At 41.9% G+C, this 12,347-nt stretch overlaps 1 protein-coding gene across 3 annotated transcripts in view; it reads left to right on the top strand.

The window, feature by feature from the left end:
• MAP3K21 (mitogen-activated protein kinase kinase kinase 21) overlaps positions 1 to 12,347 on the top strand; it is a 65,270-nt gene that overhangs the window by 49,519 nt on the left and 3,404 nt on the right. For all 3 annotated transcript variants that reach the window (XR_015241574.1, XM_086679666.1, XM_086679665.1), the window contains exons 7-9: positions 6,306 to 6,456; positions 6,817 to 6,914; positions 10,876 to 11,661. Coding sequence is in view for 2 of the 3 variants with exons in the window: in XM_086679666.1 (XP_086535792.1) it covers positions 6,306 to 6,456; positions 6,817 to 6,914; positions 10,876 to 11,661 (1,035 nt within the window). In the remaining variant the exon portion in view is untranslated. The remainder of the gene's footprint in view (positions 1 to 6,305; positions 6,457 to 6,816; positions 6,915 to 10,875; positions 11,662 to 12,347) is intronic.

Raw genomic sequence — 12,347 nt, 5'->3', positions numbered from 1 at the left:
TGAGTTATTTATACATTTTGGATATTAATAGCCTTTATCAGATATGTGATTTGCAAATATTTTCTTCTATTCCATAGATTGCCTTTTCATTTTGTTGATGGTTTCCTTTGCTGTGCAGAATTATCTTCTTCTTTTCACAATAAAGGTTTTTAGATTCTATGCAATTGGTGATCTGCCCATGCCACCGAGTAGAATACCATACCTTGAGATATTTTGCTAAACATGTCTGTATGTAAAATTTGCATAACCTAATTATATCAGTAGCATATTTATGGATATTTTGAAAAATAAATTCAGGAATTCAAGATTACTTCCATTTCTTTCCTTGTTTTGTGAAGAAAAAAATTTTTGCTGTTTGAGATACAACTTTCATTTGGTCTGTGTTAGCCAACAAGTGCTTCAAAATATCATGTAGTGTTTTGGTTTTAGAAAGAAGGTTCAGCCTGGGGGCGTGGGGGGAAGACATATAGCTAATTTGCCTGGCATCTTTGTACAAATAGGGCTTTCAGTTAGACCCTAAATCAAAGTTTAGCGGAATTAAATAAAACTACTGACTCTTTTCAAAAGTGAGTCCAAATAGTAAACTAAGCAAAACAAGAATGTGTTTTATATGTATACATGTGAGGAATCTGGTAATCAGCCTATGTTACCCTATTTAATAATTGACTTGCATCTTCTGCTGTCTCCAACAAACTTAATTCTTTGCTACTTACTATATTTCTTTGGAGAAGAAGCATTCTGAAAGAATATTTTCCCTAATCAGGTCTGCAATCAATTTATTTCTTTTTGTTTTAGGGTTTTTGTTTTGTTTTGTTTTGTTGTTTTTTGTTTGTTTGGTTGGTTGATTGGTTGGTTTTTTTGTAATGAAAACCCTGGCACCAACAAAGATTTTTCTGTTAAAGCTCCCAGGAACCCAGGATACTAGCCTCTTCACAGTTAAAGAGAAATGATCTAAATAAATGTATAATAATCTGAATAAATGCATAATCTTAGAGTTTAAGTTGCCATCATTTTGTCATAACTAACCCATCTTTCTGAGAAAGCATTTTTCATAAAGCCATAATTTGTACCTTGCTTTTGCCCAGAGTAAGGGCTTAATTAAAGGAACATAAAAGGATAGCAAGGCTGACCTCATAGCCATGTTGAAAGGGCAATGGAACAAGAAGTCATGACCCCTGTTTTTGCCCAGCTGTTTCTCTGCCTTCTTCCATGTTTTCATATTGGGTTTTTTTGTTTTTTTTTTAGACTTACATTTAGCAATTTTAGGTTCACAGCCAAATTGCGAGGAAGGTACAGAGATTTCCCCTAAACCCCCACCTCACACACACACGCACAGCCTCCCCCACTATGACTACAGTGAAGCCTTTGTTCTACTCCGTGAACCTGAACTGACACATCACCATCATCACCCAGAGTCTGTAGTGTACGTTAGAGTTCACTCTTGGTGTTATGCGTTCTGGGTGTGCACAAATGCACAATGACACGTATCCACCATTATAATATCATAGTATTTTCACTGCCTTAAAAGTCCTCTGTGGGGGCGCCTGGGTGGCACAGTCGGTTAAGCGTCCGACTTCAGCCAGGTCACGATCTCGCGGTCCGTGAGTTCCAGCCCCGCGTCAGGCTCTGGGCTGATGGCTCAGAGCCTGGAGCCTGTTTCCGATTCTGTGTCTCCCTCTCTCTCTGCCCCTCCCCCGTTCATGCTCTGTCTCTCTCTGTCCCAAAAATAAATAAACGTTGAAAAAAAAAATTTAAAAAAAAAAAAAAAAAGTCCTCTGTGCTCTACCCATTCACCCTTCCACCCTCAATCCCTGGCAGTGTCCTTTTAATGTCTCCATAGCTTTGCCTTTCTCAGAATGTCCTACTGTCGCAATCCTTCAGTATGTGGCCTTTCCAGATTGCCTTCTTTCATTTAGCAGTGCGCATTCAAGTTTCTCCCTTGGCTTTTCCTGGCCTAGCAGCTCATTTCCACCTAGTGCTGCTCAGAGAGTGGTGTTCCATTATCTGGTCAGATCACAGTTTATTTTTACCTACTCATCTGCCGAAAGCCATCTCTGTTGCTTCCAAGTTTTAGTTGGTTCTGTAAAGTCATGTGCAGGATTTTACATGGACATGTTTTCAACTCCTTCAGATAAATACCACTGAGTGTGATTGCTGGTTCACATGGTGCCCGTGCATAGTTCCAGAAGACCCCACCAAACCGCCTTCCTGAGTGGCAGTGCCATTTTCACATTCCCACCCAGGGCAAATCAGAGTCCCTGTCTTCACACTCCTTGGTTGTGATTACGAGCCTCGTGGAAGAGGGGAAGTCATACCTGGATAAGCCTGGCAAGGCCCAAGACTTGTACTGGTTAAACTGAATACTTTTGGGATTTCAAATAAGTTCTAACCCTATGGGGTTGCAGTACAGCCAGCTCAGGGAACATTCCCACTTTCCCCCAAACACCAAGGTCCTCAGCATCCATTCTCTAAAGTAACAGATGAAAGCATTTGAGTGAAGATATTCCAAACAGGACCAGTTCCATGTGCAGAAGTGTTCTGTTCACATTCTTTGACCTGAATTATCGTCTTCTTGTTTCTGACCCCAGATGTTCCCAGCTGTTTCTCTTATCTTCGTTTGTGTGTCCTCTCTGGTCACTAGCTTGTGTGGATGTCCTGTCTTTCCAGCTTAGCAGAGCATGGCAGTTAAGAGCATGGATTCTGGAGCCACACAGCCTGGGACTGAATCCCAACTCTGGCTCTACTCCACTGTGGTTTTGGACAAGTTTCTTAACCTCATCATGCTTCAGATTCTGTTTCTGTAGACTGGGGACGATAGTTGTTTAAAAGGGTCAAGTGTATACACGTGGTAAGAGCTCTGTGTGTACTGGCAGTTGTTTTGATCATTATTTTTATTATTATTCTTACTCTGAAGCTCTTTGTGGCCTTCGAGCCTCTCACTGTGGTCTGCCTTTTATAGCATTAGCAATTATTCATTGCGAGGATTTTCCCTTTGGGTGGATCAAGTATGTCGATGTGCCCACCTAATTCAGAGGAATGGGCTTCCTTTCACTGTGAGTTAGAGATGTCATCTGGCACGTTTCCTCTGGACCAGAGATGGGGAAATGTGAGTAAACCTGAGAAAAATGTGTTGTGAAAGCATTGTAAGAAGAAAAGCCCAAAACTTCTGAAACTGAAGGAAAGAATAATTATAGGTATTGAGGGAGATGAGAATCATTTCAGTGAAACTGAACATAAAAGAGATTACCCCCAAATTGCTTAAAGACCACCAAAGTAAATACCCAAATAAAAATATACTATGTAAATTTGACTTTGTATAAAACCATGAGTATGTCACCATCATGCATTGAATCACTTTCTGCTAAAGAGAACACCATCTAATATTTGCAGAAAATATTTTCTTACTATAACTTCCTCTGGCTTACTCTAACGACTGGTATTGTTACACGATACCGTATGTCAGGCACACTTCTCTCTGGGAATAAGGAAGAAAATTCACTAATCCTCTGCAAATGTAAGTTTCGGGGTATATCTTAAAGCAAGAGTAAAACACATCTTTTCCGTGTTGTCAAATAGAATCAAATGGTGGAACAGTCCACCACATAGCTTCCTGTGTCCCAGTAATCTGCTGCCATTGTACATCCTTGGCATGTTTTTCAGTAACTGAATATAATAATAGATAGTAAGATTAGTGCACTATTTTTCCAAAGAGATGGTTGATACAAGTGGAAAATGTCAGTAACCCTCCCTCATTCCACCATGTCCTACTTACCAATCCGCTTAACAAAAACCAAGAAAGTTCTGCTAGCTGAATCTAGGATTGGCTAGTCTATGAGGGGTTATTGAGGCAGAAATAGCATACCATAAACTCCGTACGGGCAGAGACCCTGGGACCCAGCACCTAGCACGACTGTATTAACAGTTAACCTCCATTGGGCACTTGCTGTGCCCAGCACCATTCTGAGCTGTTTCTGTGTGTAAACCCATTGAATTCTCAAAGCAGCCTCGTTAAGTAGACACTATTGTGATTCCCCCAGTGAGGCACAGGGAGCTTATGAAACTTGACCTAACTCAATGGCCATGAAGCTGTGCCACTGAATTCAATCTCCAAGAGCATGGACTCTTCACCATACCCTTTCCAGCCTCTTAGGACAGTAAATGTTCAGTTAATGTCGAAACAGAAGAGACAACAGAAGAGCAAATCAAGACAAGGAGGAGGAAGATGAGGGAACTTAAGCCTTAAGGTTGTTGCTAAAGCTGGGGCCACAGGCTGGGGAACTGTACAGGTGAGAGTGAGTCCCGTGTAGCAGTCTGGTAACCACAGTCCTGCTCCACCTGCCGGCGGAGTGCCCCCCACTCCTCGGACTTTGCTGGGAGACCCTTCATGAGAAGAGTGAACAACTTGTTCAACATTGTCACATACACACATACACACAAACACCTCTGTACGCATAGATACGTAAATTTTTAAATGTGGAAAATATTGAAACACACAAAATAAATCAAACATCTCCCATAATGCTTCCAATTTAAAAAAAATGATTCTCAAAAACTTAAATTTCCCTCTTTCCATAAGCAGTCATCTCCCTCAAAGGTAAACACTTCAATAAAAGTTTGATATCTTAGAGGCACTTAGTCAGTTAAGCGTCTGATTCTTGATCTCAGCTCAGGTCTTCATCTCAGGGTTGTGAGTTCAAGCCCCATGTTGGGTTCCATGCTGCCCATGAAGCCTACTTAAAAAAATCATATATATATATACACATATATATATATATATATATATATACACATATATATATACATATACACACACACACACACACACACACACACACACACACACCTATATATTTGTATATTTATATACCTAGATATTTATAGAGAGCATAAAATGAAAGTTTGATACCTATGTTTATTAACTTCTCAGTATAATGTGTCTTTGTTTATATGCACATATGCATAAATACTTTTTAATAAAATCGGTTCTGGGGCGCCTGGGTGGCTCAGTCAGTTAAGCGTCTGACTTCGGCTCAGGTCACAATCTCATGGTTCATGAGTTCGAGCCCTGCGTCAGGCTCTGTGCTGACAGCTTGGAGCCTGGACCCTGCTTCTGATCTGTCTCTCCCTCTCTCTCTGCCCCTCCCCTGCTCATGCTGTCTCTCTCTGTCTCTCACAAATAAATAAATGTAAAAAAAAATTTAAAAATAAAACAATAAAATAGGTTCTATATATTTAATACAGACATTATAATTAATTTTATCTGAACCTCATTTTTTTACACAGAGAGAGTGCAAGTAGGGGAGAGGGGCAGAAGAGGAGAGAGAGAGAATCTTAAGCAGGCTTCAAGCTCATCCCAGAGCCCAACATGGGGTTTGACCCCACGAACCTGGGATCATGACCTGAGCCAAAATCAAGAGTTCAAAGCTCAACCAACTGAGCTACCCAGGTGCCCCTGAACCTCATTTTTTTTTTTATGGTCGTAGAGTATTCCACTCTGTAGACAGGTCATAATGCTTTAAAACATCTTTTGTGCTTTCAAACATCTACTTACAGAATTGTTTTCCCAAGTGTGCAGTCACAGCAACCATTTCCCCCAGTGGTTTCCAAGTCAGTTGCAAGTGCACTTCAAGGCTAGAGGGATAACATGGAAGTGTGTCAGCAAAATGTGGATATTAAATGTGGCTACAAACCTCCCTGTGAGGCCATGAAAAAAAGCAAGACGGGGCAACTGTTAATCTGAGATTTTGGGGTGCCTGTGTGGTTCAGTTGGTTAAGCGTCCAACTTCGGCTCAGGTCATGATCTCGTGGTTCGGGAGTTCCAGCCCCACATCAGGCTCTGTGCTGACAGCTCAGAGCCTGTAGCCTGTTTCAAATTCTCTCTCTCTCCCTCTCTCTGCCCCTCCCCTGCTCATGCTCTGTCTCTCCCTCAAAAATGAATAAACATTAAAAAAAATTTTTTTTTAATTTAAAAACCAGTCTGAGGTTTAAAAGGCAACTGTAGCCAAGCTGTCGTGATGGCCAGAGTAAAGCAGCAATGACTTATGAAAATGGGATTAAATTGCAATTTAAAAATATATACTTTCTTTCCTTAAGTTCAGCCTGTCTTTTCTTTAACTCATTTCACTTTTTTTCCCCCTAATTTTATGCTAAGAGAAGGAAGTTTGCTGTCAGTGGGCTGAAAGAAATAATTTTTATCATTTTCATGTTTCTCCACTGCCAACATGCTTTGCATAAGGTAGCTGTACAACTGGTTTGATTGGCTTAAGTTTTTTTTAATTGGTAAACGAGTGATGCTCTCTGCCTAGTGACTTCGGATGAAAGCAACAAAACTTGGGGAAGGAACACTGTCTGTCGACAAGAAGAGTTTGAAGATGTGAAAAGGAGTTTCAAGAAAAAAGGTTGTACCTGGGGACCAAATTCAATTCAAATGAAAGAAAGAACTGAGTGCAAAGAAAGGTATGTGTGTGATATCGTGGTGGGGGTGGGGGGAGGGAGTACTTCAGCGTATATATACCGTGACAGATACAGTGCCTTTTGTAACACCACTTTGGCCAGACTTCACTTTCAAAAAGCAGTTGGAAAAATACAGAGCTACCCAATACTAATTTAATTTCCTGGATGAGTTTATCCTACTAAATTAGTTACTATTTAGTTATGCAGTTAAAAAAAATTTCCGATGTACTTTACCCATTTCAAGGTTTTATTCGTACGTTGTTAGCCCTTCAAAACACTACAAATGTGCTGTTTCCTACTTAAAAATTTTGTCAGCATATATCTATCAAAACCTAATTTTGTTTCTGTTACATTCTCCTTTAGAATAAGACCTCTCTCAGACGGCAACAGTCCTTGGTCAACTCTCTTACTAAAGAATCAGAAAACCATGCCGTTGGCTTCGTTATTTGTGGACCAGCCAGGTAAATGTGCTTCAGGAAATGGAATTTGTTTGAGGTAGACTTCCCATCTGAATGTTCTAGAAGCTCTGCTTTAATAGTTCCATGTGGTCGTTCAAGTAGCATAGGGAAAGTTAGCAAGTAGTAGCATTGCTTATGTATACCTTTACTTAAACTCATAAATTATTTTCTGTCCTAGAAGTCTTTTTGGTGAAAAGTAATGAGGCTCCACATTGTTTATTGGGAATTTGTAACTCTTGTTGTTTACCAGAAAAAAGTGGTATCCTAATTAATTCTGTAGACTCAAATTAATTTCGTATAGGATATAGTATATATGAAAATATAGACATGCTGAAATTCTGCTGAGATTAAGGGGTGATCTCCTGCCTGTATCTCCACCTCTTGACATGATGAAATCTTACCAAGCAGGTTATCTGTGGAAAAGTACTGCTTAGAGAGAATTGCATTGCAATCTCTATTTAACTGAAGGGAATCATGATTATTTTCAGTATTTAGTATGCCTGTTCAAAATTCAGATATTAAAAAGTTTAAGAGAGGGGCGCCTGGGTGGCTCAGTTGGTTAAGCGCCGACTTGGTCTCAGGGCATGATCTTGCGGTTCATGGGTTTGAGTCCCCACATCGGGCTCTGTGCTGACAGCTCGGGGCCTGGAGCCTGCTTCAGATTCTGTGTCTCCTTCTCTCTCTGCCCCTCCCCCATTTGTGCTCTGTCTCTCAAAAATAAATAAATGTAAAAAAAATTTTTTTTTAAATAAAAAAAAAATAACCCTTCACATGAACTTCAAGAGGTAGCTTAACAGAGACTGAGTGGAGTCAGCCAAATATATCCTTGTATTTTCTCCACCAGTCCTTTGGAGGACTTATTAAGAGGGTCAAAACATTCCATAAATAAATAAATAAATAAATAAATAAATAAATAAATAAATAGGTAAATAAAAGAATTAAGAAAAAAAGGGAAGACTTCTCTAATCTATTTAGTCACAAATAATGAAAAATATACTATAGGAATAACAGTTTTATTACAATTAATTGTTCTTCCTTGGTCCTCAAACTGTATTTGACAATAAGTCATAATGTGTAATAAGAGGAGAACCTGTTGCCCTTACAGCAAGAGTCAGAATACAATCATGAACCTGACTAGGAAGCATTTATGCAGGAATGACAGAACATCTGTCCTGCATATACCCAAATATACTTGTGCAGATATTTATGCTGAAACCACATCCTCATGACAGTGCAAAAGAGGAAGATTGAACATGGGCGGTGAGTGATAAGTTGCTTATAAAATTAAGCACAGCATGGATAATAAATTCAAGAAATTTACCACCGTGTTCTCCTGAAACAGCTTTAACTTGGTTATAGCATCAAAGGGCTGTCTTAGATTGTCAGGTAGAAAGATGAATTTTCTTTTCTTTAGTGATAACAGTCCCTGAAGGCTCTCTAACAATTTTCCTACCTCTGAAACTTTAAAAAAAATTTTTTTTTCAATGTTTATTTATTTTTGAAAGACAGAGAGAGACAAAGCGTGAGTGGGGGAGGGGCAGAGAGAGAGGGAGACACAGAATCTGAAGCAGGCTCCAGGCTCCGAGCTGTCAGCACAGAGTCCGACACGGGGCTCGAACCCACAAACTGCAAGATCATGACCTGAGCTGAAGTCGGATGCTCAACCGACCGAGCCACCCAGAGCACCCTTCACATGAAGGGTTATTGAACAGAAGGCTTACACTTGTCTGTCCTATCTGTGCCCCCCACCACCACCCCTCTGTGTGGTCCTGTCCTTCTGAGCATTTGTGTCTCAGCTCAGATGTTTCCTGAAAGCTTTTGCTTCCAGCTGTGCTGAAATAGCATCTCACCCCATCCTGGTGTCTCATTACCCATTCTTATTTATCCATAGCTCTTATCTGAAATTCTTACTTGTCTACATTTGATGCCCACAATTTTTCTGTTCTGTTTCACTCCCAAACTGGAATGTCACTGAATTCATCAGTTTTGTTCACCACTCCCAATGCCTGGAACACACCAAGCATTCACCATCTATCCAATGCCTAAATGAACCCTAAAAGGACATTTTGATCTTAGGTAGATATTTACCTTGGTTTGGGGACTACAGATACTTGTCATCAGTCATAAGAAGGGAAGATTACGATGGACCAGTATAAGTTCATGACCACATCAGGGGAAAGTATGTTTTACTTATCAGGAAAGGTACACATGAACACACATTAGGAAATTCTCAGTATACTTTTTTTTTAATGTTTTATTTCATTTTTGAGAGCACGCGCATGTGTGCGAGAGAGAGAAAGAGACAGAGCGTGATCAGGGGAGGGTCAGAGAGAGAGGAATACACAGAATCCAAAGCAGGCTCCAGGCTCCAAGCTGTCAGCACAGAGCCTGATGCGGGTCTCGAACCCACGAACTGCAAGACCATGACCTGAGCTGAAGGCGGACGCTTAACCAACTGAACCACCCAGGTGCCCCGCTCAGTATAGTTTTAAATCAATGAATTTCACTTGTCAGTATCATCCCCCACTCTTGTTTTGTAACCTGTGGGTTGATCATTTGCTATCCGTTACATGTACTGTGCATATATGTAATACATATTCGTTTCGCCCAAATGCATTTTGTGCCTACTTGATGAAGGTACTATTCAGGGAAGACTCCTCCAAATTTAAAAAGACAGGTGGTCAGAAGCTTACCAGCTTGCATGCACATCAGATTGTGATCTAAAAGTACAGAAACTGAAAGATGTGGGGTGGGGGAGGGAGCCGAGACTGAACGTTGGGGGGCATGGGCCGTGTCAGGCTGCATTAGCATCAGGTGGTACTTTGAGAGAGGGCTTTCTGAGGTGAGCGGGAACTTGGGGCCAGTGGTAGAATGTGGAAGGAAGCCAGACGGAGGAAGAAGGCTGTCTGAAGGCAAGGCAGTGATAGAAGGAGCACCACCGGATCACTGGGAGAAGCTAGCCTCTTGACTTGTCTGGACTATATAGAGCATGTTGCAAGAATAATAGGACATAATATTGGAAAAGTCACTGGAGCCTCTTTGTGGATTGCTCTGAATGTGGATTAAGGAGTGTGTCGCTTGGCTGATTCATTGTTAAGCACCCAAGTAATAACAATTACCGCTTCCTCTTCAGCTGATAACAATTTGTTACCCTGTGGGACCTCTTCGGAGAATCTTCCTCTGTTCCAGTGGCTCCCAAACTTGAGTAAAGTCGTGTTAAAACACAGACCCCTGGGTGTCAGCCTTAGAATTTCTGGTTCCCGAGTCTGGAGTGGGTCAGAGTTCACATTTTTGCAGGTTTCCAGTTTCCACACTGATCTGTGGCCTAGTGGTTCTTTTTTTTTCAACGTTTATTTATTTTTGGGACAGAGAGAGACAGAGCATGAACGGGGGAGGGGCAGAGAGAGAGGGAGACACAGAATCGGAAACAGGCTCCAGGCTCTGAGCTATCAGCCCAGAGCCCGACGCGGGGCTCAAACTCACGGATCGCGAGATCGTGACCTGGCTGAAGTCGGACGCTTAACCGACTGCGCCACCCAGGCACCCCTAGGGCCTAGTGGTTCTTGTACACACAGGCGAGCCATGGATGACGGGGCCGGACACGTTCAGAGGAGGCAAAGGGCACGCTGTGTCTGATACATTACAGTGCCCACGTATATGTGTGTGCATTTCTGTATCTTGATGACTTTTTTCCATACTAATTTTATTTTCCGTGCCAACAAAGAGCCATTTCCTGAAGGATAAGGAACAGCAGGTGATGTGCTTGCTGGGGAACCTTGAGTTCTGTGTCCCCGGCTCCCTTTCCTTAGGGTCCTTCTGGATGAACTGTTTGCTCAATGGAAAAGACTCCATGGGCTTGGACTTAGAATATTTATTAGATTTTAGCTTTATTTTATAGTATCGTTTAAATAATTTTTACTGTAAATTGTACTTACCCTGTATATTTATTTATATCTTTATTTAGGTGTTTCTGAAGAGCCAAAACTTTCCCTGGACGGATCAGAACACAGAAAACCAAAGCAAATAAAATCACCTAGTCAAGCCTATGTGGATCTACCTCTTTGGAAAGATGGCCAGAGAGAGAATCCAGTGGAACCTGGAAGCTGGGAGGAGGGATTCTCCATGAACCCTGCTGCTGTCACTCCTCAGGTGACCCCTACGAATAGCCTGAGCAGATCCCCCCAGAGAAAGAAGACAGAGTCTGCCTTGTATGGCTGCACCATGCTGCTGGCGTCCGTGGCTCTGGGGCTGGATATCAGAGAGCTCAATAAAACACAGGCTGCTGAGGAACCGTTGCCCAAAGAAGAAAGGAAGAAACGCGAGGGAATCTTCCAGCGGGCTCCCAAGTCCCGAGGCAGTGCAAGTCCTTCTACAAGGCCACCGTCTACAGGCGAAGGGGCCGGCAACCCACCCGTCTTCCCTCCAGCAAGCGCCCTGAGCCTTCTGTCCATGCCCTCTCTCTCCACGAAGTGCTTGCTCCAGACCGACAGTGAAGATGCGTCTGAGGGCAGCACCCACATCACCTGTGACCCTGAGATGCCCGCTCCAGATTTCTGCCCTGCCGTCGGGGGAGGGAGTCACAGACCGCCCTCCACGCCAAGACTCAAGACTGATCAGAGGATGTGGAAAAACCTGCCTCCTCCTTTCTTAGAGCCGACATGTGGGAATGTGCCTTATTACCCTTCTTCGAAAGAACAAGCATTGCATCACAGACGCACCCTGTCTGATGGAAACGCTTCTCAGACCCCAGGTAGGTTGCATTAGCTGGGTCAAAGTACAGAACACCACTGTTGAGATTAGAATGTCAAATCGCTTGGATATCTGATTGTATATCTTCCAAGTGGCTACACTTACAAGTTTGTTTGCACAGTGAATACAGATCTTTGAATTTTACCCTCCTCTTTTGTTTGACTTTATCATTTGAATTCTAGGAAAAGCATGATTGGATTTCAGCAACGTATATATATAATAGCAAATTAAAACCAAGCAAACATGTAGAGAATAACTGCCCCAGCTCCTCACAGTATAGAGGACAGGTCATTTGCCCAGATCTGAACCAGTAATTAGTGGGAGAGCTGGAACCCCATAACTGATCACCCAGCCTCCCCTGTGATACGTGTTCTTCTGCGTCCCCCGGCTTCACTGCTCAGTTGACGACCAGGTTGAATTTAGCAAGGGTAAGAGTCAAACGGTGCACAGCATGCTGTGCTTCTTTTGTATGTAAAGATAATTACAAACATATGTCTTGAGTACTAAGCGAGGTCATGTGTATGAAAAATGCCCTTTAGGTTGTAAAAAGTTATGGTATGGTTAGTTATAAAGTATATTAAAACTGAAATGGTTTTCATTCTTTTTCTTTTCCTCTGCTCTTTTAAGGACTATACTCCCGACATGATTTTTTTTTTCAGCTTATTGTCCATTGTCTTTAGATACATT

The sequence above is a fragment of the Puma concolor genome, chromosome D2 (genome assembly GCF_028749965.1).
Source record: "Puma concolor isolate L17-30 chromosome D2, mPumCon1.1.hap2, whole genome shotgun sequence".
NCBI lineage: Eukaryota > Metazoa > Chordata > Mammalia > Carnivora > Felidae > Puma > Puma concolor.
This window is presented reverse-complemented; position numbering and strand designations above follow the sequence as displayed.